We start from the raw sequence: 26372 nt of genomic DNA on the forward strand, positions 1-26372 counted from the left end.
CTTAAAAAAAGCATCATGCCTCTTTTGATCTAACTGAAATGTGAAGAAGTAGGGCAAGAATTGTTTGGTCAAAGTGTATGGGAATTCATACTTCCATCTCTTTTCCTTCTGCAAGAGTTGCGTTATGATGTTACATTGCTTTATTTTGTGTTTTGGCACATACTGACATTGAAGACGTGGATTACATGGCATTCTACAAATGTATTAAATTTTCCTTTCCCTGCTCTGAATAGTTTATGACTGTTAGAGGAAAATTAGGAAGGAAAAAAATATGTCAGAAGGAGTAGAAACAGTGATAAAGGGGACAAGAATAAGCAGGGGGAGATACACACAGGATGCTTAATGTTAAAAGGAAGATAGGCTGAATATAGTAAGGAAGTACTGAGAAATACTGGTACATGAGGATTACTAAAAGCATTTGGCTTTATAAAGCTAGTTTTATCCAAACAAGTGAAGATGATGTTACAGTTGTAGTTTTTGATTTTTATAAGTGATCTGTCTGGAGTTTGACAGGTTATTTATGAAATAATTAAAACTTTGATCCTGGCTTTAAAGTATGGAACACTAAAAACTTGAGTAGTCATTGGAAAAGTGTGTCAAGTCTGTCAGATAGCATTTGTTGCAACTCTGCTACTCCTTTCCATGTGGTAAAGAACTGTCCTGCACCCTCCTATTTTGTTCAGACCTGAGGTTTGCAAAATTATTTATTTGTTGCCAGTGGTTAGTCCTTTTAAATGGTCTGAATAAATGCTAAAATCTGTAATTGAGCTAGGAAAAGCAAATTATCTGTGGAAGATGATTGCCTCAATAATGCAAACTATAGCATAGTTTTATTCTATCATGTATGAAAGACATTGCAGAAGAGTTAAGGAAGCTCTGTTTTAACTGGAGTACGTAATTGACCAAATCTTAGTTTATCTTTGAGGATTTGTCCAGCACACTTACGTCAGTTAAGAGTGTGCATATGGAAAAACACTCCCTTCAAGTACTTATGGAAGATGCCACCTGTTCTGGGAAGAATAATATATCTGTACTAGCAAGAAATTTTATTTGCTCTTGTCACTTTTGATCCCAAGGGGCAGTTTGCAGTTCTGGGATGCCATTAAAAGTACCGTAGAGAGAAAAGCTTCTTAATCTGATTTGTGATTAGAGCAATGATATATCCAAATCTGTGTTCACGTTCCCTGTGTTCCCCGCCTCCTCTGCCCTGCTTATAGTGTGGCATTTTCTAACTATTTCATGTTTGACAGAATTGACATCTTCCCCATCAATCTTTTTTCAATGTGCGATTTTCTTTTGATAACTGTTCTGAGTTAATATATACACATTCCAGCCAAAGAGTTTTCAGTCCATGATGTCCTAATTTCAGGATAGTTATCATGGCAATACTATTAGCAGCATTCACAGTCTTCAGACAGTTGCTGTAGATGGAGATATATTCCAAATACCCATCAGCACTCAACATATCTGCTGACTTCAACTTGGTTCTGCTGTTAGTAGTTTTACAGAAGTTAGCAGTCAAGTAACTACTCACTAGAGCTTAAATGCCAATTTTTAATCAGGAAGAATATTATCCATAGTTACTAATGATTTACAGGAGGCACATAAAATTGTCAACGAGATCTGCTTTACATACAAATGTAATCCTTTACATTTCAGATCAAAATTTTAGCAAAGTGAAAAGTTGGATTCAGAATATATGTTTTCATATTTTTAAACCTATTTTTGTAGTTGTTAATCTTTTTCTCAATTGTTAAAAAAGACTAGAAACTCTGTTTGGTTTTCTTAGTTCTTTATTCGTCTCAGCTGCATTTCTATAGGTTGTATTTCTTTTTCCAGCAGCTGGTCTTATTAAGAGAAATTTGTCAGCAGTGCCCAATGTAAATAGGTTTTATTCAGGTGAAAGAATCTGTTTACGTGCACGTCTCTGACTCTTGCCCGCCTGTCTTATTGCTTTTGTTCATACTTTCTTGCTCTCACTTGCATTTTCTCAGTCCTTCACTTTTAAGGCAGTACTGAGCCGGAATTGTTTCAGCATTCAGTATAAGTACAATTGAATACATTTTCTCCTGTAGATTGTGGGTAATAGTGAAAGTATTACAGAAAGACATCGTTCTAAACTCACCCTAACGAAACACATCGGTGTTGTATTTTCTAGGACTAAGACACCTCAAAGAAATGGTGTTTGTCATTTGTTTGCCTTGGTGTGATCTCAGTACGAGTGGTAGGTCATACAGCAACTCCGTAACATTGAAGGGTTTTATGTATTGTGTTTATTCTTCACAACTTCACCTTCAAATAGTATGACTCTTGCACTGATTACCATCTCAATAAACACAGTGAGACTTGCTCTGCAGAGTTAATTGTTCAACAGGCCTCACAAATAGGTATTTAGAGCATATTTCCATCAAGTAGATTTTTGTCATGCTTCTTTGTATTCAAAGTGACCTTTACAGTGCTCACGAGAAGAATAATTTGGCATACACTGTACTAGAAGTGAATACTCTCCAGTCACCATTGGAAGCATTTGAGGGCTTGTGATCTTTTACAGTTGCCTCAGAATAAACTCTTGCTTACTGCTGCTTGAGAAAACAAGAATGTTAAAACAGGCAATAGTGATATTTTGCATCTAAAAGTGTTGAAACAAATGAGGGAGAGGATATGGTATAGTATTTCTTTTACATGTGTAGAAATGTACAAAAAATGTTCTCCATTGCACGGTTTAAAAGAATGCGACAGAAATTGAAAGCAGGTAGATTGACAGTAGCATTCCAAAAGCACCTTATATGTTGCTGTTGGTAGCTAATTGGTATATATCAGTTTCCTTTCTAAACACACAACTTTTAAAGCTCTGAAACAAATGGAGATTATGTTGGAGAAAGCCATGTTCAATGTTACAGCAAACTTCAGTGCTGTACAAAATGAACTTTTAATTGTGCTGTGCAGTTTCTGATGGGTCTATTTCCATCTGTCTTTTTTGTAAATAATAAAAATGGCTCTAAGAGTTAGTGACAATGCCAAGTTTGCCTACCATGAAAATACGAAATCATCAATTTACCTTATATTTTTTCATTTAACACCTTTATAACATGCAGAAATAATTTAATGTCACTTCTAGTCCCTTTTATTACTCTTGGTTATGCCTAGTTCCCAGTTTGTACAAGGCAATTATTTTGCATAACCATTTTTCTTCGTCTAGGAAACTCGGGTCAAGATAGGATGTTGGTCAGTTTAACTAAGGAACTGGTTGGATCAAGATGCTTTTAATGTTTTTTTGATTGGGCCCCAGGAATTGTATCATCACTTTCTGTCATTTGCCCTCCCAGTTAACAGGCTTAGTAATGAAAGATCATTCTGAGAAAAGAGTTGTCGTTCTCAGTAACATTTACTTCTTCCTTTTCATCTGCTCTTTTACTGCTTGCTAATAAACTCAGCAAGTCTTTGGCAAGAGGCAGGTTTTCTAAACTCTGCAGTTTATGTCCCTAACATGCTTAACTTGTAGCAGTGCAAGAAGAGGTTAAGATTTTTCTCATAAAAGAACACACAGCCAGTTAAAGTTTTGTGTCATTACAGCAGTAATCCTGTTTCCCTGGTAACAAACAAGTCACATGCACTCCCTTGTTAAACAGTGAACTCTATATATTCAGGCATTTCTGTACTGCAGCAGGTGTTTCTGAAATTAGTAGCAAAGAATGGGCTCTAGGGCAAGTAAAGAAAGTTTCAATTTTGAGGCTGTGCAAAATAGGGAGAATATGTTTGTAATTCTCTTCTTTACTTTGCAAGCAACATAAAATTAAACCAGAAAAGAGACTTGCAAAAATATAATTTTAATCTCTGCCATCCCTGTTTTTCTGTCGTACAGTTCTCAGCATTTATTTTAAATTCACATTTCTGTCAATGAGGTAGTAATATAACAACAAATTGTAATACTGAGTACTCAAAAGTACAGGTTAACTTACACCAATAAAGTCAAATCTTTAATATGTTTCAGAATTAACTCAAAACAGCTAGGACTGTAAATTTTCTTGAATAAGAACAGGTTAGTTGGAAGGCTGATGCATTTGAGCACCAGTTCTTGATATCCAGCAATGAGTAGTCACAGATACGAAAAATGTTGTGGAGTAGGAAAGGAGTTGTTTCTGTCTCACTTCTGCAAGTGACTGTGACTTGTAAGTCTCTCTCTACCACCTTCCCTGTGTTCTTCTGTGGCTTGTACCTTTTTTTGAGAAAGAGGTTTCTTTCTGCTTCCTGTGGCTGGAAAGTTTAGTCCTTCCTTGAAGGTCAGGTTGTTTTTTTTTTTTTTTTTTCAGCTCTAGTGGCAGCAGTGACAAAGGAGCCCCACTCCTTTGAAGTCCAGTTGTAAAAAACTCAATTAGCTGTCCATTTTCTCTGCTGGGATTTTTACAGCAAATATTAGCCCGGTATCTGAGAATAATGCTGCTTAAGACTATAAATGTAAAATGTAAGATATAACTACCATCCATTCTCAGCTATATCTTACACAGATATGAAGTCAATTTGTAGAGCAAGACAGGTATTTAAAGTAAATGTGGAGATCACTTGTTATTTTAGTAGAAAGAGATAACTAGTAAGTTTTTAGACACCCAGCCATTGCACTGAGAGAATATATAAAACCCTTTGCAGAGTTCTATAGTTTAGGGTCTAAATGCAAATCAACTCATTTTCTCTTGCCCATCAACAAAAATGCATCATTCCTATCAGTATACTTATTGCATATCCCCTTAACTGGCAAGTATTTGCCAAGGTGGATTTGGTTAGCTAAATCATAAACATTTTCTAATTATAAACACACAAAAAGAATCCTACTTCTATTTTGTCCATACCTAATTCATAAACAACAGACGCAATATTCTTTAAAGCTCCTTATGCCACTTTTGAATCTGGAACAAGGTTTTGCATCCTAGCTATGAAAAGTGGAATACTAGAAATGCTAATATAACTACGTGTGCAGTACTTCAAAGTACCTTCCTCATTCTTGATAGCATGAAAGCATTTTTCTATGGAATAAGGTATCGAACAATCAGTTTACCCTTTTTTTTTTTTTCTTTCAGCAGTGTTGACAGACATCTTGAAACCTTTTCTTTGTAATGTCGTGTGATTTTCCAAAGTGAATAAAAGAATGAAGTTGTTCTTGTCAGGCTAGCCATATGTTAGCTGTGCCTGCCATTCAAATACAGAATTAATGTATGTTTCTTGGAAGCGTTGTGGTTTTGTACCAATATGCTCACTTTACCCTCTTTTTACTGTCTATCAGCACTGCTTAATACATTTAATGACATATAGGAACTGAAGTTTACCCAAGAAGGTGTCATTATCATAATATGTTCGGGTGCACAGCACAATGTCTAGGTTCTGATTTAAATTAATTCAACAACAGTGCATAAAACCAGAAAAGTCCAGATCGCAACAGTAGGCAATTGTTCACCAGAGTTGTTCTTTTAACTGGAGTGACTTGTCTGGTAAGAACTTTCAAGTGATGTTTGCAGCCTGGAGAAGTGTACTAAAAATGCCTTAAACTGGTAGTTTTCACAGAATATGTTTTGGAAGGTAGAACAGTAGAATAAAGATGTATCAAAGACTGAGTAGGATTTCCTCACAAAGCTTGGGCAGTCCAGTGTCGCGCTCTGATTGGTGGCTGGGTGACTGAAAACCTTAGAGAGTCAACAGGGAGTTGAAATCTATATTGTAATAAAGAAAATGTGAAATGAGGGCAAACTGAAACATGAAGTAGGTGAATTGATTTGAAAGAGATAACTTGATAAGTAGGTTGTTAATGCAGGAGAGAACTGGTTTAGATGGGGAGCTGTGACTTCTGGGCAGCAGAGGTTTGACTCAGCTACATAGAATCAACTCAGCACAGGAGTTAGAATTAGGCATAAATAGAGAGAAGAATTAGGCATAAAGAGAAGAGAAGCAAACAATAGCTGGGAAAGTACTTGGGAATAAACTGCATTGTGGCTGTTGACATGAATTAACAAAGAAAGAAAAACTGGAGAAGGTAGGGAATAAGAGAATAAATGATTAGAGTAAGTAGAGGAGCGCTATGAAAAGTAACAGAAGCAAGAGACTGAATGAGACAATTTGGACTGCATGAAGAGAATGTATATGAAAATGAGGTGAAAAGGGAAGATGGTGGGAAAGAATGAAAAGAAGGAAACGCGGGAACGCTCTCTTCTATGGGATTTATTTTCCTTTACTGGATTTTGTGCACACAGAAAAGAAGCCATTTCATTAGAAGTGATTGGGATTTGCTTTCATTTATTGCAATGGCAATGGTAGCTGAAATAGCAACAAAAGAAGAGGTTCACCATAGGCACAGAATTTTTTACTTAAACACTATGTAGAAGGTGTTTCGTCTTTCCTTTGAAAATAAGCCTTGAAAAAAAAATACACATAGGTGATTCTGGTATTTTGAAAAATTCTTACTGGGTATAAAGATTCGGGTCCACCTAGGATCTTGGTATGAGAAGGTCTAGTGCAATGGGTGTTCTGCATTCAGTTGTTACCCCATGTATAGAGCAAAGTAAATGACTGCTGAGAAGAGATTCCTCTACTTTGTAAATCTGACCAGCTTGGTGGTCGTTCAGTGTACCTGGTCTCTGGATACTGGGACAAAACTTTGTCCTTCTTCCTTAATCCTCAGATCTATAAACTCTCATTCTCTCCTTCTCTTACCCTGAATATATTTTTGCAAAGTGCCTTTTTCCTTCACCTAGCAAATAATTTAACTCCCTTTTAACTAAGGAATGACAGGTTTTTAAGTGATCATTTTATAAGGATGATCCTTGTTTTTTCAGAATATCAGCCTTGTTACAGCCAGGCCAAATGATATTCACCAATTGCAGCTAACATGGCTTAAGTCACATTTAACTTTCATACCTCTAGTTTTAACTCTTTTCCAATGGTGTTAAACATATCCTGAATATACAACTGAGCTGAGAGTTAATGAGATTATAGCATCACCAATAACGGGCAACTAAAAGCCAAGCTGTTGAACTGAATTTTCTGAATTTTATTCAGACTATTTGAAGTTCTTTTTATTTAATATTTGTCTACCTCCAATGAAGCAAATACTTTTGTATTACACTAAAAATTAAGATTTCCAAAATGCTGCCATGCATATTTTAGGCTTCTAAGGAATCTCTCAGCATAATCCAGGATGTCCAGATGTAAAATTCCACTTTTTTTTTTTTTTTTTAGTACTAGAAACTTGGAAAATGCACAAGCAAATATCTTCTATCTTCTGTATCTTCATCATCTGCATACTTTTATATCAATTTTTGGTCATGTAAGCATTCAATAGATTCTAAGGTAATTTATATGTTGATTTTTTTTTTCTGTGCAGCAGTATATATGCACTACTCATCCTGAAACCTTAGTATCCGTATCCATATTTCCTCAGTAAGAAACATCTTCGTTGTACAGTTCTAAAACTTTGTTGTCTCTGTTTATTGGTATCAATATACTGTAAGTGGATATATAAAATTATGAAATGTGCATGTGTGGGGCATATGTGCGTCCTCACAAAATTAAATCTAGATGGCAATTTTCATACGATTTAAAATACAGACATTCGTGATATCATCTGTATCAGGCTATTGTGCTCATTCTCTAGGCCTAAGTATGAACTCTATGGAAAAATATAGGAAACTGAAACACTTGCCTGGGTAAGCTAACCGGCAACTCTTTCAGATGCAGTATTATGGTTGATTCTGACCATATTTGTATCTCTGATTCATTGCAGCATTCTGTTAATCTTTTAGCTGTGTGCGCCGCTCAGCCTATGCACGTTGCATAGCTCAGCCAGGCTTGCCCAGAGCCTCAAAGTCTGCCTGTCAACTCAATTTACCAGTCTCTCTTTGTTAAATTAAGTCTCATTGAGAGCTTGAGATAGGTGTATTCTCAGTTCGGCAGGCTCTGCAGTGGAGTAATATGCTATTTGTCTCCAGATAGAATCCATAGTATTATAATTAAATCTTAGATAAAACAAATGCATGTTTTAGTTCTCATACAAAATGATAATCAAGAGTTGCAAAGTATAACCATGAAAATAGTAAAATACAAAACAATGTACATAAGACTGCTTTACTAAGAGTTGTAAAATAATGACATTTGAAATTTTTACATTTGAAAGAGATTGACATATCTAGAGGATTGACAAAAACTTTTCTTGTAAGCATGTAGAATGTATTTCTACTTGAATAGCTAAGAAATCTTACAGGGAATTTTTTTTTTTTCCTTCCCTTCAAATAACAGTAGTTATCAAAGTTTCAGATTTTTTTATGTTCATTAACAAGTATACATGATTTGTAAAGGAAGCTAAGTCTAATACTTTTGTTTGCAATTGTCTAGTTATTTTTACAATGTAAAGCAGTTTCTGGCATGATTACTTGAGTAGGATTCTTTTAAAAAAATTTCTCCAATAATATACCTAGTTTAATGAAAAAGGATTTTATTTTCTATTTATTTTCCTAAATTCTCTAGTAAATGAGACTAGACATGTCTGGACACTTTATTTCCTAGTTATCCTCTCTGTCCATAACAATTTGCCCCATTGTTCTGCTGGAGCTGCTGACTTTTCCAGAGGAGGAGAGCACAGAGGAGTTTGCAACTCCAACAATCAGTAGTTGAGAATCTGCTAAAACGTTTGATTGTAGGCAAGTGCAGATGCCTAAATTTTTTTGCTGTCCCTACTGTATGATGGTGTCTACCTTCCAACATGTGGGAGCTCTCATGCTTTAAACTACCAAAGCTGTATCTTTCTGTCCCTTTTCAATCAAATTCCTAAATATTAATATAATGTTTTAAAATGGGCACAGAATTTTCAATATAAAAGGTCTACAAACATATAGAATATTATGTTACATCCTAATACATATTTTTATGTAGTATCCAAGTCATCAAAGAGCACCAGACTGGCCAAAAAAAATCAAAGTGAATATTTTTATTTGTTATGAAGATAATTTTTCTTGGTATAATTTTTTAAACTACTCAGGGGGTGAGAATACACTAAATTGTCTCTATAGTGACAGTTACTAGAATAAATACATAGTAGTAAATGTGTGGATGATAAGAGCAATTTATTGCATGGTTGTTCAGGACTGTTTCAGGTACCTCACAGCTTCATGTGTCACATGTGTACACCCCACAGAGATCTCTGATATATCTGAATAATGTTCTTTTCACAAAATTTGTGCTTCTTGAGCCAGTTTCCTGCCCACTAAGTTACATACCTCCTGGTTAGTAGAGTCTGATACCAGACTTTATAATGACAATTATAAACCTAAAGCATTGATACCCACTTAATTACCCTTGTTTGCCATGGCAGTAATATTGTCCAAGAATACAAGTTACCACCTTTGTCCAAATCTACATGAATTCCCTTAATGAAATTGTGGCTTTCAAAGCTTACTTTTTGGCCTGCTAAATCCTGCAAAATAGTTTGTAATATTTATTCTACAGCTGCACTTAAACTAGCTGATCTATAATTGCTTGTTACGTTTCTCTTTATGGAGATTATTTTAAGAAAATTGCCAGCCTCAGATATTCACGGTCAAATACCAGCATACGTAGCTGAAGATTGCATAACAGCTTATTCAGGAGATATATTTTGGAGAACTTATAGGTAGGGGAAGGGAACCATCTGCAGGTCTCTTACAGAAAATAAGTGTACCACCAGAAAGTGTTTTGGAAACTATTCATATAAACATGTTGTTTTGTAAGAAGCCATCTGGTCAGTCAGAGCAATCTATGTGCAAGTGCAGATGGATAGGAGAGCTCTGGGATCCATAACCCTTCGTTACCTTTCGTGATCTTCAAAGCAATGCCTTAGAGGAGACCCCTTTAGGTGATGTGTTCTTCCACTGTGCACAGCGATAGCTTGAATGCTCAAAAATCTGATCTCTTTTTTGGAATGGCAGAGTACTGGAAAAGCCCATGAAATTTCCAGGAGAGAAATTTTCAAAGGTAAATTCTCCATACAGCTGAAAGCAGATTTCAGGTAGGTAGTGTAGCATGAGGGCTGTGAGTAGATGGGATTGTGTACTTCCTTTATTGACAAGTTCTCACAGCCCAAATCACTTGTAGCGATTTTTTTTTTTACTTAAAATTTGAAATGTACAACTGAGGAGGGAAACATTTATTTTAATATGTGTTCACAAAATGAATAGAAACTGATTAATGGAACTGAAAAAAACCAAACCAAATAATCTCTTATTTATATTGTATTTATAATATATTTGGAAGTTGCATACCATGCAACTGTGGCACTTCAAGAGGTTTTTGAAGCCATACTATTCTAACAGAGGGTGAGGTTATTTCTGCTCCTGACTTTCTTCGATGTATTGAAAGGAACTTAAAGGCTTCTGACTTAACTTTAACCACTCCGCATGGCAAAATGTAACACTCAAAACTACACTAGCCTGGCCGGGGTGACATGACCTGAACAAAACTCAGTCTGGAGATCCACGAGAAGTTCAAATCTCTACTTAGAAAAATATAGAGTCATGAAACTGATAGACGCAGTTTATAACAGATAACTTCAGGTACAAACAACAGTGGCTTAAACTCAGAGTTTGTGTTCAAGAGAAAGTCTTTGACTTGCCATTTTCAGCTTGAATTCTGTTAAAAGAGAAGCTTGGTAAGATACTTGCCAACAATGCAGACCACCTAAAAAATCACTTTTAATCCAAGACTTTCTAAAATGTGGAAGAATGGAAGAAATCACAGACCAGTAAGTGTGTATTTGATATACAAAGGCAGCACTCTCCAGTGAGAGCACAATTTAGTGGATTTATTGTTTAGGAACCAAGGTCTGAGTAACTTGTCCAAACAGGTTAGCTGTAGCTCCTTTTAGTGAGGGCAATAGACCTGTGCTCTCTCTTCAGTTCCCAAACACTCATTGTCTTATCACCAAATTGTCTTTCTGATACTCTGTGAAATTGAAAATTACATTTTTTCAAGATACCTGATGCAGAAAAAAAACAATGAATAGTTCCTGTAAGTCACTGCATGCTTTCATTTCCTACTGATGAGAGTCACATTGGGGCACAGCAAGCATCAGTCAAGCACTGTTTGTGTTCTGTAGCCCATAGATCAGGCCTTTGTGCAGAATTAATCACTCTAGATTAAGGAAAGAGTCCTTTTCATATTGGGTGGGTCTCTGTGACATTTGCAAACATTTTTGGCACAGGATGGCATTTGCAAACAGTTTTGGTGTAGTGTATTAATGTAATCCATTGTAGAAATATTGCAAGCTAAGTTCTCAAACATGAGTTTATGATGTTTGCTACAGATCTCCTGAAATGTCAATGTCTCAGTTCAGTTGCCCTTGAGGAATCTGTTAGGGAGGAAAAAAAAAAAAGGCAGGGGGAATAAGTCTTGAAAATACACTGTTCTTTAAATCAGAATGCGTGTGTGTTCTATAAATATACTCCCATATGTAAATTTTACATAATTACTAGAATGGCAGATTTAAAAAAAAAATAATTTGCTAATAAAACAACATGACTTGAAAATTTTTCTCTTTGTGCAATTGTTAGATTTGGAGTATTGCAAGAAAAACTATTCTGTAATGCTTATTTCACTGGGAATAAAACCAAAGATTAAGTTTAATTACTTTTCCACAGTGGAAAAGATTTTGAGGAGTGAAAGAGGCTTTGCTGAGAGATGGATATATAAGCTTTATTCTCTTAGCATATGAAACAGTAAGGAATACTCATGAAAAATGTGGTATAGAAAAGTTTGTTTATACATCTTATATTGCAGTCTTCCAGTGCTTATTCATACTCCTTTCTGTGCAACACTGACAGTAATGGATGAATGGGTGCATCCATTCAAATACATGAAGCAAATAATCTTCGTAAGGGAGGTATCTTTGTACTTGTGCATATACTTGGCTTTAATCCAGACCATAACGAGTTTGTTTATGCCTAAATGCACAGTTTTTCAAAAGGAGGTGGGTTATTTCTTTTCCTCATTTGAACTTGTATTGAAAAATATTTCAGCAGCCATCAGTTTCTCATGTGAAAACAGCATGAATTAGCTACAGGCCATCACTGAAATTCAAAACATCGTACAGAAGCTTTGTTCCTTGCCTTTGTTAATCTGCCAGCTATAAACATAGTCCATTCAATTCTGTTGTATATCAGATGCTATTTTTGTGGTGTGTTTTTAATACGTTTGGCACTTCTGTGGTGATAGCAGAATCCATGAACAGTTAGCTGAAGGATTCTAGAATTACTTGGTGTAATTATAGGCACTCATCTATTAATAACAAAAATTAATGGTATGCATGCATACTTCCCTGCTATATCACTTCACCTCATTAACAAATGAGTAAAGAAAGTGATTGTTGCTAGTTTTTTAGGAATATTCTTCAGACTGCTTCAGAGGTCTCCAAATACATTCTCTGTAGGTACAGATTAGGCCAAATGTCAGTTCAGAAATGCAAAATAACCTGAACTGTTGAGGTCTATGCAGAAATAATAGAGGTAGCTTCATCACACAGTTCTGGTTCATCTGCAGCATGCAGAGATTGCACAGATATCCTCTCCACACTTGTTCCACTTACTGTTTCAGTATGGCCCTAACCCAGGGACAACATGACTGGAGTACTTCGTATTTACAATATAAGTCTAAGAATAACAGCAGGCTATTCTTGTCTATGATGATGCAGTCAGAATAGCTGCAGATTTCCTAACGCAGATCTGCTTTATAGTGAAACAGGCTTCTTAGTTTACTCTTGCTAAAATAACCCAATTTTTAGACAGAAATTACAGGAAGGATTTGTACTGGGATGGCTGATGTCACCGACTCCAAGAGCAGACCAGAGTAATTTTTCTTCAAATATTCACATATTAATTACACAGTCCCCCAGAGTTTGATTATACCAACAGCAGTATGAAGGTTTATTTTTAGATTAAGATTTTAAAAGTGTAACGCTTAATATTAAGAGTTTATTAAAACATGATATGTGGTAAGAAGGAGAACCACTAATATGTGGGTCTGCAGGGATTGCTGTTCACTGTAGAAAGTGTTAGAAATCTGTGCCTTGTAAACAGCTTGCAACTGCAAAATGAGTCAAAGAGCCTGTTTCCTACTATTCCATGTCTATTTTAATGGTGAAATCTTGTTTCTAAAATTTTATTCTAACCTTTAAGAGCTCATAAATTAATTCTTTAGGATAGATTTAATTTATTAGTCTTAATACAGTTTCTGGGTAAGTCATAAATATACTGAACAGCTCTGAATGTCTGGCTCCTTTAAAAATGCTTCAGTAGAAGACTCCTACATATTAAAAGAGATAAATCCCAAAGCACTAGCTATTGAGAATAGCTAGGTATGACCAAAGGGAAATAAAATGGGGATGGTATGCATTGTCAGGCAGATTGAATATTTTATCATATTTTTACTGTTAGTGCTACAGCTGAGTCTAATGCATCTAAATCCTGAAGACTCCCAACAAAATCAAGTGCCCAGCTTTTTCTAAGCACAGGGCAGCTGTATGTATAAGATTAAAAATGCTTCATGTCTAACTGTAGAGCTGTTGTTACTGAAGTCAAGTTGATGCATATCACCTGTGCACGTATGTAAGGCATAGTCGTCATGTCGCATTGGCGTAGTCCTTTGCTTTTCAGGCCTGTACAGTAATATTGCAAGGAGAAACTGCAGGCACATGCTATATACCACGTCTTCTAAAACTTTTCTCTTGCTGCTTACAAAGCAGAACTCCCCTAACAAAGATAAAATTCTGCATCACCTTACTGCCTTCTGGTACTGTATACATTCATGTGTAATACTGACTTCTACATACAGATGCTTCACTGATCTATTCTAAACCATGGAAAATGATACCTCATGTCCTGGTTTCAGCTGGGACAGAGTTAATTTTCTTCCTAGTAGCTGGCATAGTGCTGTGTTTTGGATTTAGGATGAGAAGAATGCTGATAACACACTGAGGTTTTAGTTGTTGCTAAGTACTGCTTATGCTAGTCAAGGACTTTTCAGCTTCCCATGCTCTGCCAGGTGCACAAGAAGCTGGGAGGGGGCACAGCCAGGCCAGCTGACCCAAACTGCCCAAAGGGCTATTCCATACCATGTGACGTCATGCTCAGTATATAAACTGGGGGGGGTTGGCCGGGGGGCAGCGATCGCTGCTCAGGGACTGGCTGGGCATCAGTTGGCGGGTAGTGAGCAATTGCATTGTGCATCACTTATTTTGTATATTATTATAATTGTTATTATTATTATTATTCCCTTCCTTTTCTGTCCTATTAAACTGCCTTTATCTCAGCCCATGAAGTTTACTTTTTTTTTTCCCTGATTCTCTTCCCCCATCTCACTGTGGGGGCAGGGGAGCGAGCGAACAGCTGTGTGGTGTTTAGCTGCCTGCTGGGTTAAAGCACAACACCTCAGCAGCTTTCTCAGTTACCATTTAGTTCACAATTTATTCAGAGCCATAAAATGTCCTATATCAAGTTTGGCTAGTCTTCCTAAGACCAAAATCTTCATGTGGTCGAAAGCCACGAAACACAGAGGCAAGGAGAGGAGGAATGTCCTGGGGAGTTCATAGGTAAAAGATAAAAGTGCCTTTCTTGTGATCCCATAACTTCCTTATGGGATAAAACTTGGCTGAGATACAGGAGCAGATACTTTGGGTAGCAGCAGCCATTTACAGGCTTCTCTGTGAAGCTGAAAACTGAGAACATTCAGCAGCTCCCAAGCTGCTTACTGCCCAGTTGCCAGGCATGCAGCTCCAGTGCTGGAGTTGTACTTAAATGGCTGCCAGCAATATGAGAGTCACAGCTGATCACCGGCATCCTAATTTTTTTCTTTAATATTTTGGCAAGGAGCAACTTCATTGCAAATTTTATTTATTTTTATTTTGAACACATTGGCAAAGTTGCATCTGCATTAGAGAGGGACCAAGACGATATACTTTTTAAAGATTCTGAGTCTGATGATACCTGGAGAACTGACCCCAGATTTTAGGAGCTCCTAGCCAGCAATGTACTGTGCATTTAACTCCCACTGGAGTCAGGAGCAAATTTTGCTTCGTGTTAGCCTCATTTGGAGTCGTAATTAAAAAGGGATGACCATATATTTATCACTGCCATTCTCTTTCTTACAGAGAAAATAATTGAAATCTGACTAATCAGAAAATGTGATTTTGGTTGCCGATTACTGTGGTCTTCTTTTTGCTGGCCAGCCTGATGCTTGTTTAGTTTCTGTCAAATCCATCAAGAATGTTGCATCCCAAGCTGGCTCCCTTAGTCATTTACCGGGCAATGTCGTACCTTCTTTGATTAGCTTGTCTTTCTGTGCTGGATTAAATGTAAACATTAGTCCTTGTCTTCATTACCAAGAACAAAGTCAGCATTTGCCTCGTTATTCTGTTGACAGTACTCAATTCTGTACTTTATTTACATATTTTCCCATCTTGATTACCTTTGTTTATTTGGAGAGTACAGGTTTAATTCCACATGCCAAGTCTCAATTCTCTCTCTGTGATTATGTTTCCAGGTGCAGGTGCACTATTTTCTATGTGCTGTCCAACTCAATTTGATTTTTTTTTTAGCTTAGGGAAACTAAAAATAATAGGCTAAAATTAAGAACAATCTAAAAGCTCCCAAACATTGAGATTAAGACCTGTATTTTTGAGTTTTTAGGTCATGGATCACAATTAGTATCAAGCTTATGGCTGGAGTAAGTTGCCCTTAGTATTTAAAAAATAAAAACAAAACCCAGAAAGAATGATTGCTATAAAGCCCTGTTCTTCAGTTTTATTATTGGTAACATATTTTCCAGAAAAGAGTTATGATTCTGTAGCATTCTAGGAGCAGTTTTTAAGTTTGTTCATTTTTCACATTCATAGCTATTATTGTTAACATGACATCCATTCAAATCTGGATCTGCCCCTGAGAACGGTCATGTCAGCTCTCTTCTGCCTTGTTGTGTATGTTAATATCATGCTGTAATCTTAATGAGAAATGAAGATACTTGAGAGGAGCAGCTGATACCTCTTAACTTGATGGAGCAATTAAAACTCAAGCACTTGCTTGGAAGATCAAAACAACATGTTTTGATCACAACTTTATGATTCCATTTGCTTTTATGGTAATTTTAAAAGAAGGGTTTTGTTATCAAAAAATAAAATAATGTAATTGTGCAGGTTGTTTTTTATGATGGGCAGTTTACTTGCAAAACTCAAACCAAAGACAGCTAAGTTGCATTATTCCCGTGGAGACTATTTAAACTATGTTGAAAAGTGCAAATGCTAATGCTTGTGGGCAAATATTCTTGCCTGGCTGAATTTGGAGCAAAGACGACTCAAGGCGCACGGAGGGGGCAAAGCCTCTCAACAGGGAAACAGCAGACGATCTAGCGACACTGCGCCGTTACCCCTAGCTCAGAACTAAAGCACCACCAGCTGTTTGCTCGCTGAGCAAATGGAAAAACATAGGTGGCAGATTTCCAGCATAGGAGACTGGTAACTCTGCTTCATTACCCACGAAGCCGAATTGTGTGGTGTCGAAGGTTAAAAGTCAGGCATGGTGAAGTAGGCCAGGAATACGCAACCAAGTTTCTAATTGAAATTAGTCTGACTAAATACATTAGTGAGCTCAGTGGCAGGTAAATGATGGGGATGGACAGGTAGGAAGAAATGTTTTAAGCTTTCAGATTTTCTTCTCTGTGATATTGACAAAATTAGGCAAATTAGAGGAGATGGTCAATCTTTTTTTTTTTTCCCACCGCTTGGCATGAAAGGTGGTTGACTTCTTGCATTTTTTTGTTCTGTGTAAACTAGAGGTGGGTGTCTCACAAGTGTTAATATATAACTCCTTTTACTGCTTCTCGTACGCTGATGTCTGAGAACACACTTTCTGTAAACTCCTTCTGTTGTTACTTCCAATGCCAGTCGTATTGATTGTGGGCTGTTTAAAAGCTAATTTAGTAAAGTTGTCTCCAATCCATGTCATTTTTGTGTGTAAACCACTAGTGCATATGGAGGAGGAAGTGCCTGGCTAGTCACTGTAATGCACTGTTGTCTCAGCACATTGAAATTGCTACTTGTCAGACAAGAATTTTACTCCTTTTATTTTCACATATATCATGCATTGTGAATCCTGATGCATGTCTTCTGTTTTTAGTTACCTCAATGTTTTCAATAAAGATGTATCCTAGATCTGTCTCTGCTTTCCTTAAAGGTGCTAATTACAGTACTAGCAGGAAAAAATAAATCCAGGTATTCACTGAACGCTGTTCTTCTGAAAGCAAATCCTACATTTTGTTATTATATAAACAACCTTGGAACATGTTCTGCTTCTGAACCATTTGTTCATTAAATTACCCATCACTGAGAGGTAGTAGATTATACTACTTACACAAATTCAGCTAACCCCCAACAGAGTAGAATGTTGGTGATTTCTTGATGGAAATGGATGGAAAAGCCAAAGTTACTGCCTTTCAATTAATCACTGAAATACACAAAATAATTATATCAATTATAAATAAATAGTGTATTATGGTTAATTTTTTCTTATATGTGTGTTCAGTGGTTTCTGGCTTTCTAGTTAGTTGTGAAGGGATCATTTGCGTGGGTACTGTATTTATGCATTATGTTATTCTAGCTGGAGCGCCGCAAAAAATGGAAAGTAACTTCCCAAATGCAGATGTCATTATGCATTATAAAGCCAAGGAATGAGATTCTAGGTAAAAGTATTGCTCAGATGTTAACTAATGAAAGGTCATTTTTACAGGGTTCTGAGCACTTCCTGAATGAAAGAGAGTGTATTTCATCCAAAATTAATCATAGGTATTATTCATTTTATAGGATATAACTAATGGATACTAAACATTTACTGTACAGTAACCATCTTGTTATGCCAACTTCAAAGTAAAGTTAATGGAAGAAAAAAAAGATCTGATCATCAGAATTACGTACAGTGTCATGGTTTACAGAAAAATTCAAATATCAATGTAGATGATGTTTATGAAGAGAATCTTCATGCTGATATGGAAACTGGTTTGTAGCACGAGAATGTTCAAGTTAGGATTATTCAAATTATAACAAATGGAAGCAGGATTCTGTGTTTGTAATTATTTCACAGTAAGAAGAGATTGAATACAGCATTATGAATACTGTGTTCTGCTGTAGAAGTATGTATGTGGAAGTAGAAGGACCTGTATATTAATAAAACAGTTGGCTAGAATATTAGAATTAATGTTTGTCATTTCTTGATCAATTCAGATCTAATCTTGATAGGAAATGATGATTCAGTTTTTAGCCTGACAGCTTTGCTCTAATCGTTATCTTCAGGATTTTCAATGTTGAAGTGTACTGTAGAGGGATTTTTTTACCCATATCTTTCGATGTCTTCTGTTAATGGCTGACTATTTAAATATCCCGATTCAGTCATTTGTATTAATAGATGGAGATCCCTGTTTCTCGTTAATAATTATATTTCATTTCTATAAAATTGGGAGTGATGGCCAGAATGTGGCTGCAGTTATTTTTACACTTCAGCAACTGGAAACAAGGATTTTACCCAGATCACTGCAAAGCAATATTTACTAGAGTATGTAAAAAGATTTGATGCAGTCAGTCTTAGTTAATAATGCCACTAAACAGGTATATTTTAATTGGCAGAAGAAGGTGCTGAGATATGTTGTATTAGCACGTCAAAATTAGTTGTCATGTGTCTAATAAGGATCTCTTAATATAGTATAGGCATTGTTTAATACTATCTTTTTGAGGAGGCATTCTGCCTGAATCCAGTTTACTGCATTAAATATTGGGGTTATAACCAGAAATTAGATTACTATCATGATAAACAAAAATATTAATCAGACAAGAAACTGGCGAAAAAGTCACCAAATTTATCTGCCAGCTAATGCCTTTCTTCATGACGTATGTTTAATACAACTCAAGCAAAACTAGAATCGTGAATGTCTCCAGAGATGCATGTACGTGTGATATATATATATATATGAAATACCTGATCCTGAGCTTTGCTGCACTCCCAGGATGTGCTTATTACTTCTGTTCTCTGATCTTGGACTGGTACAACAGTATTTCCAACTGCAGACATGTTATACTATTTTTATAAGAAACTTCTCTCTCTAATTTTATCCTGAAGAGTAGAAATGAGATGGGAAATAGATTTCTTCATATAAATGTTCACAACATCAGCTAAGAGAATATTGCGGGTCCATATGCTAAGTATGTAAAGAAACACACAAAATGCAGTTTACATTTTGATACACGGAGAGCAATAAATGAAAGGTATGAGTAAACGAGAAGCTGATTAAAAAGACCAGTTATTTTAAGCTATTTTCTATAGATCCACCTCAGGCAGAACTTGACACCAAGACAAAATCAATGAAACTGAATTGGTATCCAAACAAACGCTGGGCAGATCAATCAGGAATGCTTAAAAGCTAAACAATGACCTGGTGGGAAGAAGGAATTGATCGCCTCAGCAGGTTGCTTTTTTCTTCAGAATGGGACAAGGTGAGAATGTAGACAAGAACTTGAGCCTTTAATGCTTGGACGTTCCACTGCTGAACAGGGTAATGCCTGGCAAGTGTCTGGCTGCCTGCCAGACTCAGCCTAGAAAATTAAACCCTGCTAAGACTTCAGTGGCCAAGAAGGTACTAGAATGAAAAGCAGAATGTTACATTAAAACTGAAGAGGTGTAACTCAGACAGATGTAGACTTAAAGAGTAAGTGCTTACCACAGGGACTTGGCGCAGCTGTTCTGGAAGAGTTGTTCTAGAATAGCTACTCCCTGCTTTAGATTTACATATTTTAAATTTGTATTTTAATCTGAGTAAAACTATCAACTATAGGTGAACCCTAACTCAACCGCAAAAAACTAGCCCAGAGACTGGTTTTGCCGAATGAGACAAATGAGAGAGAGGATTTGCAAACGTTGCATGTAGGTATGCGTATTCCTTCCTCCTCAATCGTGAACACAGACTGGCAAAAATAGATTCAGAACAAGTGTCTCAATTTCATCTTCATGTGCATTTGCCAGAAATACTGACAGGATCATTTGAAGGTGTTCGTACCTCTGCCCAAAAGTTCATGGAATATCTGACCTGTGGAACTGTCAAATCGGTTTAAAAAGGTGTCTCGTTTAGTGCCAGAGACTCTGTAAGTGTCATTTGACCTTAAGGCCAGAACTAAATTACTAAATCCAGTAACAGGAGACAGAAGAGATGGGAGATTAATCTTTTCCTCCTACTTGATTACTGTGCATTTTGGGGGTGGTTGGCAATTTTTTTCCCAAATTGAGTAGTTAAACTTTCTGGGTGTTATTTGAAAGTCAGCATTTTAATTGTAGAGTAAAAAGCTAGAGCTGAAAGAGACAAGTGAGATGGCAAATTTTCTCATCAGGTTTTGGAGGAGGGAGGATGGAAAAGAGCTTAAGATACATACTTCTAAATGTATAACTTTTTTTTAATACTCTAAACTTTTTCCCCCATACAACATCTGTTTCTATGGAAGTTGATCAATTCAATTTCAGCTCCAGTTTCCTTTCTCATGCTGGATGCATGAAGGTCTAATTCCTCAGATACAAATTGGTTTCTGTAAACCTACATAGCATAATGATTTGTCTTAGAATTTGGATTGTCATAATAAAAATCAGCTTAGACATTTAAGGCAAATTATCTCTAATTTCATTATTAGATATATCTTGTTCTGGAGTAGCATCATTTAAATTAGCAGAATTATTTGCAATTTTTGTCCTTCATTCACAGACATTGGTGTTCATGTAATCATCCTAAGGTGATCTTACTAACCTCAGCCATGCCTATCAGGACACACTGATATTAATTCATATCTCGATTTTAGGGGAATTCATTTTGCACCTTTTGTGCTTTTTTTCTTTGAATGGCATTTTTCCTCCAGAAGAGAGAACTTTCCATTGGGCTGACACTAATGTCATTTTGTGGACATGCCAGCAGGAGGAGCTTGTGTATTAAAATGTACTTTCAATAGAGCAATCACCAAATTATAGTAATCACACGTAACGCTGTGGTTTCTTCTGCAATGTAAACTACTGTGTATCCATAAAGTAGCTGTCTGTCTGCCTGATAAAGCTAAAATACTATAAGCAGTGGCCATCATGCTGGTAAATTAGCATATTTTAGGCTGAGAAAAGCCCAGTGAGGTGAAAATCTAGTTTTATTCCATTGTATATTTGATATTTAGATGTTTTTATGTTTACATGTTCTGAAAAATACATATTTAACACAAAATCACAAGCCTCTGAAGCGAGTATCCCATGCTCTGTTTTACAAGCATTAGAGTATCAACACTGCATTGCTGCAATTTTATAAATAGTATAAAAATAATGAGTAATAATATTCATGTTACTAAAAGAAATCCATGCTAATGAGCACAGCTGAAATTGGATTCACATGATCAGAATTCTCTACGGCAACTTAGATAGCATTGCTGAGTTCCAAAATAAGAAATCATAGGACCAGGGTTGGAAGTCCAATTATCCTTGGCTACCAAGAATTAATAACATACGCTAAATTAATTTTTGGAGTTTTTATTTTAGTGACAAGAAAAATAAGGAATTAAAGATCTAACTTGTTAATCTTGTTATTAAAGAAGAAGAGAATGTATACCACAGGTATTTTACGCAATTTTTTCATGTGAAGGACTTCCTAGTTACCTGGGAAGACTAAATACTATAATAGGATTGCGGTGAATCTTAATTTAGAAAAATCCTTTATTATTTTAACTAAGGTTATGTTCTGCTCAGAAATTTAGACAATTAAAATACACTGCCATTAAAAGACATAATTTTATTTTCTGTTAATGTTTAGCATCTGAATTGGACACATTTCTTCTATACTGTTTTTTTATTATTATTTTAGTGAGTAGCAGCCAATGTGTGCATTGTAGTTACAAAGCTGATGGCTACCAGCGATACTGCTGCCTTATCTTGCAGAAGTGCTCTGCTTCCTGCAAGTGAATTTTCCACTCGGTCCCAGGACTTGTTAAAGGCTTTTGCTTTGCTAAGATCTCTCCCATGTGGGTGCTCAAAATGCTCGAGTGGAGCCTGAGTGTGCCTGTGGCTTTTGCAGGGCTGTCTAGCCTGTGAGAAAGGTCACTCTGCAGGAAAAAGGGAACTACAGAGAGTAAATTCTGTGGTTGTTTTAAAATATATCTGTATTTGTTTAATCTGGCAAGAACTGCAGATGAGCAGTTCCTCACTTACGGACTTGTTAACTCACTCTGAAGATAGGTATTATAAGGGTTTTTTTCAACTTATAAGAATAAGCTTGGCTTTGTACACTGTGTAATTTTATTGCCTAGCTGAGTTGCAAAATGCAAAATTTAGTTTTATTTATTGATCTGTATGTAAGCAGTATAATTAAAAACCATGTGGAATCCTCTAAAAGAATGGCAAAAGTACAATGCTATTCCTTTATACTGTAGTTTCCCGAGGAGTCTATAGCCTCTGAATATCACCTAGGTAAGCTGGAATTTTCTGTTACTGCTTGTTGTTGAACTTAAATGTACTTCTTCTCGGAGTCTTTTCCAAAAGGCTCGTTCATGTAAGACTATAGTCTGTTGTGGGTCAGAAGAGACTGAAGAATTCCCAACAGGGATGTATTACTAATGTACTTCATCATGTAATGATACATCCATCCATAATTAGAGGATTGTTAAGTAGAGCATCATCCAAGGTCTTGTCTATTTTGCTTGTACTTTTATCACTTCAAAATGCTTTTCCCACCATTTCTGAACTGCAACTCATAGAGATACGCTTTTATCCTGTAATTTGCAATCTTCCATAAAGTATTGAAAGTTCTACTAGTTCTCATTTTTGAAAGAGCCCATTTGTAATTCACACTTGAGATACCAGTAGAAAGAACGCAGTTCTGTGTAGCTGAAGATGTGTGCTGTACTTTGCAGTCATGTGCCAGGCTCTCATAACATCTGCTTTTTTCATGTTTGGAATAACTACAGAATAATTTACATGTAACATAAACTAGCTACTTCTGTCTCTGTTTCTTGTCCTCCTAGTGATATTCCACCTTCTGGAGAACCGGTAAGCAAAAGCAATCGCTCAAGAGTGACTACACGCTTCCCCAAACTATCTCGCAGCCATCAAAGAGAGCCACGAAGCCTGGAACCTCAGAGTGGTGATCTTTGACCCTTTTTCATAATTGTGAATACTGGCACCACGTACTTTAAGTTGTTCCGTGATTTCTTCCTAGCCTATATTTATAATTTAAGCTCCTGAAGAGACTACAGCTGCATCAACTTAAATCCTGAAAAGACACATTCATTACTAAGGGTCGTATCCTGATTAACGACTTCGGAAGGCAGCAGTCATTTTCTCAAAAGAATACAAGGGCTCTTCATGGGGGCTCAGCAAACTGATAGGCATTTTGTTTTGTAAAGCTGCATTGCACATATTCTCCTTTGTCCTTCTGAACTTCTTCTGTTACTATGAATTCCTTGTTTGTATTGTGTTGTCTCCCTTTCTGTATGTACATTTTTCTGTTCCAGAGAGACATGGGTATCATGTCAAGACAATTTCTTTTCCTTGGAAGAGCAGTTATGATTATCACTACTTAATATGTCAGAAAGATGTGCTTAAAAGAACCTCACTAATTTATTACCTTTTGTAAATAGAAAGATGGGGTTTTTTTTATTGTAAACCTCTGACACACACAAAGGTTTTTGAAAAACTTGACAAAGTAGATGACAAGGGAAAAACATTACAGGTGGAAAAATAGTTTTTGTACATTTCTAGTTAGATATTCTCGATAGCTTTCATTTGTGGGAAATAATTCTTTAAAATCAGAGAATGTAATAATTTTTTTAGTGAAAATTCAGTCTTGCTGTAAAGCTGGGTGCAGTACTATTGATTTCTAGAAACCACCACAAGGATACACAAAATCAGCATGGTACAAAATAGTGTTTTCAAGTTTTGGGTTATATTTTGTTACTAATTTGTTGCTGATGTTACAGAACAGTCCATCATTAACAGGGCAGTGTGGAATTCTTACTCTGATTTTGTAAAACCCTTCACATGGTGATACCTAAAAATTGCCTGTAATGAAAGTGCCTGTTTCCCACCACTTCTTATTGAAAAGTAATTTGTAATGTACTGTAAGATTAACTAAAAAAATTGACAAGAATTATTACAAGTGATGGAAGTCCTGACACAGATGAACTGGAATCCAGTTCAGTATCCATTAGCTGCACTGCCGTAGGCAGTTAATTATATGTTAGCTATCTTCTTCTCTTCATTAAGTTTAAGCAGTGTACATTTGCTTTTCTATCAATTGTATTCTGGTTTTCCTTTGTGTATGAACATCTTTCTTCTCAGAAGTTTTTTTTGGATAATGTTACTTAAATTCATGTATCTTGTCATTTTATTATCCCTTAATTATATTAAATTCTCATGTCAGTAGATATTGAAATCTAATATTACCCTGCAGAAAAAACAAGCTGATGATTAATAACAGATCTTTTACCTCAGTGCTTTCCTAAGTTCTAGCAAACTGGAACTTCCATTCTGCAAACCTGTGACCATCGTGTATTGTTTAGTCAGGTAAGTGGTCCAGTCATTTTCAGTGGCACTTCTTGAATGAGTAGGGGTTCGGTACACACAGTGAGTAGCATCGGTGGGCTGGTGCCTGAATATGAGCCCCAAGTGCTGGATTCCTACCACTGAAATATGTAGCTTATAGATTGTACTGAATAGCAAAGTGTGGCAAAGAGGAGTGGAATTCACTCTTCAGGTCAGAAATTTAAGTAGATGAAATACCACAAAGTAAAATCTTGTCACAGAAATGAAACAATATTTTTCAGTCAGTGAGAGATCTCATTTACAAAATAAATAGATAGATAAATAGAAAATCCAACAGGCCAGCCTGGGAGCTAGCTGATTTGTTTTTATTAAAAGATGAATTACTGTTGGTGTTTTGTGTAAACTACAGCGGGACATCTATTTAAGAAGAAAGGGAAGTGAGTAGCTTGTCAGTTAATGCTTCTCCAAACTCTTCAGTCTGATACACTGCTGATAATTTAGTTTGTCTTTGTTGGAAAGAAAAGTAGCTATAATGATGGTCCTGCTTTGAAACAATTCTGAATTCATTTTTCAGAAAGTGGAGGCTTGGTTAGTAGAAGTATGACATACATCTTTTAACATTGAATTGCAAGTAAGTGTGAAAGAAAACACTGTGTGGAAACCTTTGTGATGTATCTGTTTGTCACATGAAGCTGTGTTCATTTTCAGGAAATAATTCACAAATTAAAGTATTCCTTATTCAGAAAGTTGCACATGGTAAGAAATCTCATTTAGTGCAGACTAAATTTAATTTTTTTTTTTTTTTTTTAGTTTAGAAGGAATATTTTGAATCTACATTTGGCTGTTAAAATTATTTCATTCCTCATTATCTTGCTTCTTGTAATTTTTAATGTATGTATGTAGATCACATAAAAAGACTAAACTTGTTTACTGCGTACAAATTGCTCTTTGTTAGCTTCAGCTGAATTGTGTACCAGCTCCTAAGATTACAGTTTGCAAACAATGTTCACTTTGTGATACCAGATACCATAATGGGTGCATTACTAATCCATTTAAAAGCTCATCTGTGGTTTCTCTAAAATTTCAGAAAATAATTAAATGAAAGCCTTTCTTCACAAGATAGCTTTCCCACTTTATACACCTGGTTATTCTGCAGATCAGTGAGGTACTTGCATGACTGAAAGTAGATGCTTAGTGATATGAATGCCCAGATTTTTAGCACCTCAACACATACTAAAATGTCCTGTCTTTGAGAGAATTGTATGTATCTGTCACAAATCCCACTTCCTTTGTTTATTTACCAGAATCAGCAAAGACTGCTGAAGAAGGTTGACCAGCTGGTATTAAGAATCCCAATTAGTTACATTATTCTTACAAAATACCCATAAGTGTAACGATGATTCTATCAGTGGAATGATTTTATCAGTTTATCCTGTGACACCTAATTCCATGCATATAGTTACAATTTTTGTAGAAATCTGATTTCCTTTGGTACTGGCCGATAGCTCTTAAACCCTTATATGTGGTCAGTGGCTGGTGCACAGTGAGCTGATGGGTTCAACCAGGTCGTGTTGGCTCCTTTGAACAGCTCTGTAGTCACAGAACAGGGGACTCGGGACAGGCTGGAGTTGTTCCTGCAAGCCTTGGGCTACGGCCTGGTGCAAGGCAGTGTAGAGGAATTTGTAATATCGTTTCCATTTCATTCCTGTTTTATCTTTAGATGTATTCGGTCTCTAGGGCTGCTCATCTGCAACCTTTATAGAATCATAGAATCGTTTA

General features: G+C 36.2%; 1 protein-coding gene across 1 annotated transcript in view; it reads left to right on the plus strand.

The window, feature by feature from the left end:
• Positions 1-23326, plus strand: part of SNX29 (sorting nexin 29) — a 142370-nt gene extending 119044 nt beyond the window's left edge. The window contains exon 21 of the mRNA XM_075718267.1: positions 23075-23326. Within this exon, the coding sequence (XP_075574382.1) occupies positions 23075-23204 (130 nt within the window). The 3' untranslated portion in view covers positions 23205-23326. The remainder of the gene's footprint in view (positions 1-23074) is intronic.
• Positions 23327-26372: the final 3046 nt, after the last annotated feature.

Source organism: Pelecanus crispus, chromosome 11, assembly GCF_030463565.1.
Source record: "Pelecanus crispus isolate bPelCri1 chromosome 11, bPelCri1.pri, whole genome shotgun sequence".
Classification (NCBI taxonomy): Eukaryota; Metazoa; Chordata; class Aves; order Pelecaniformes; family Pelecanidae; genus Pelecanus; species Pelecanus crispus.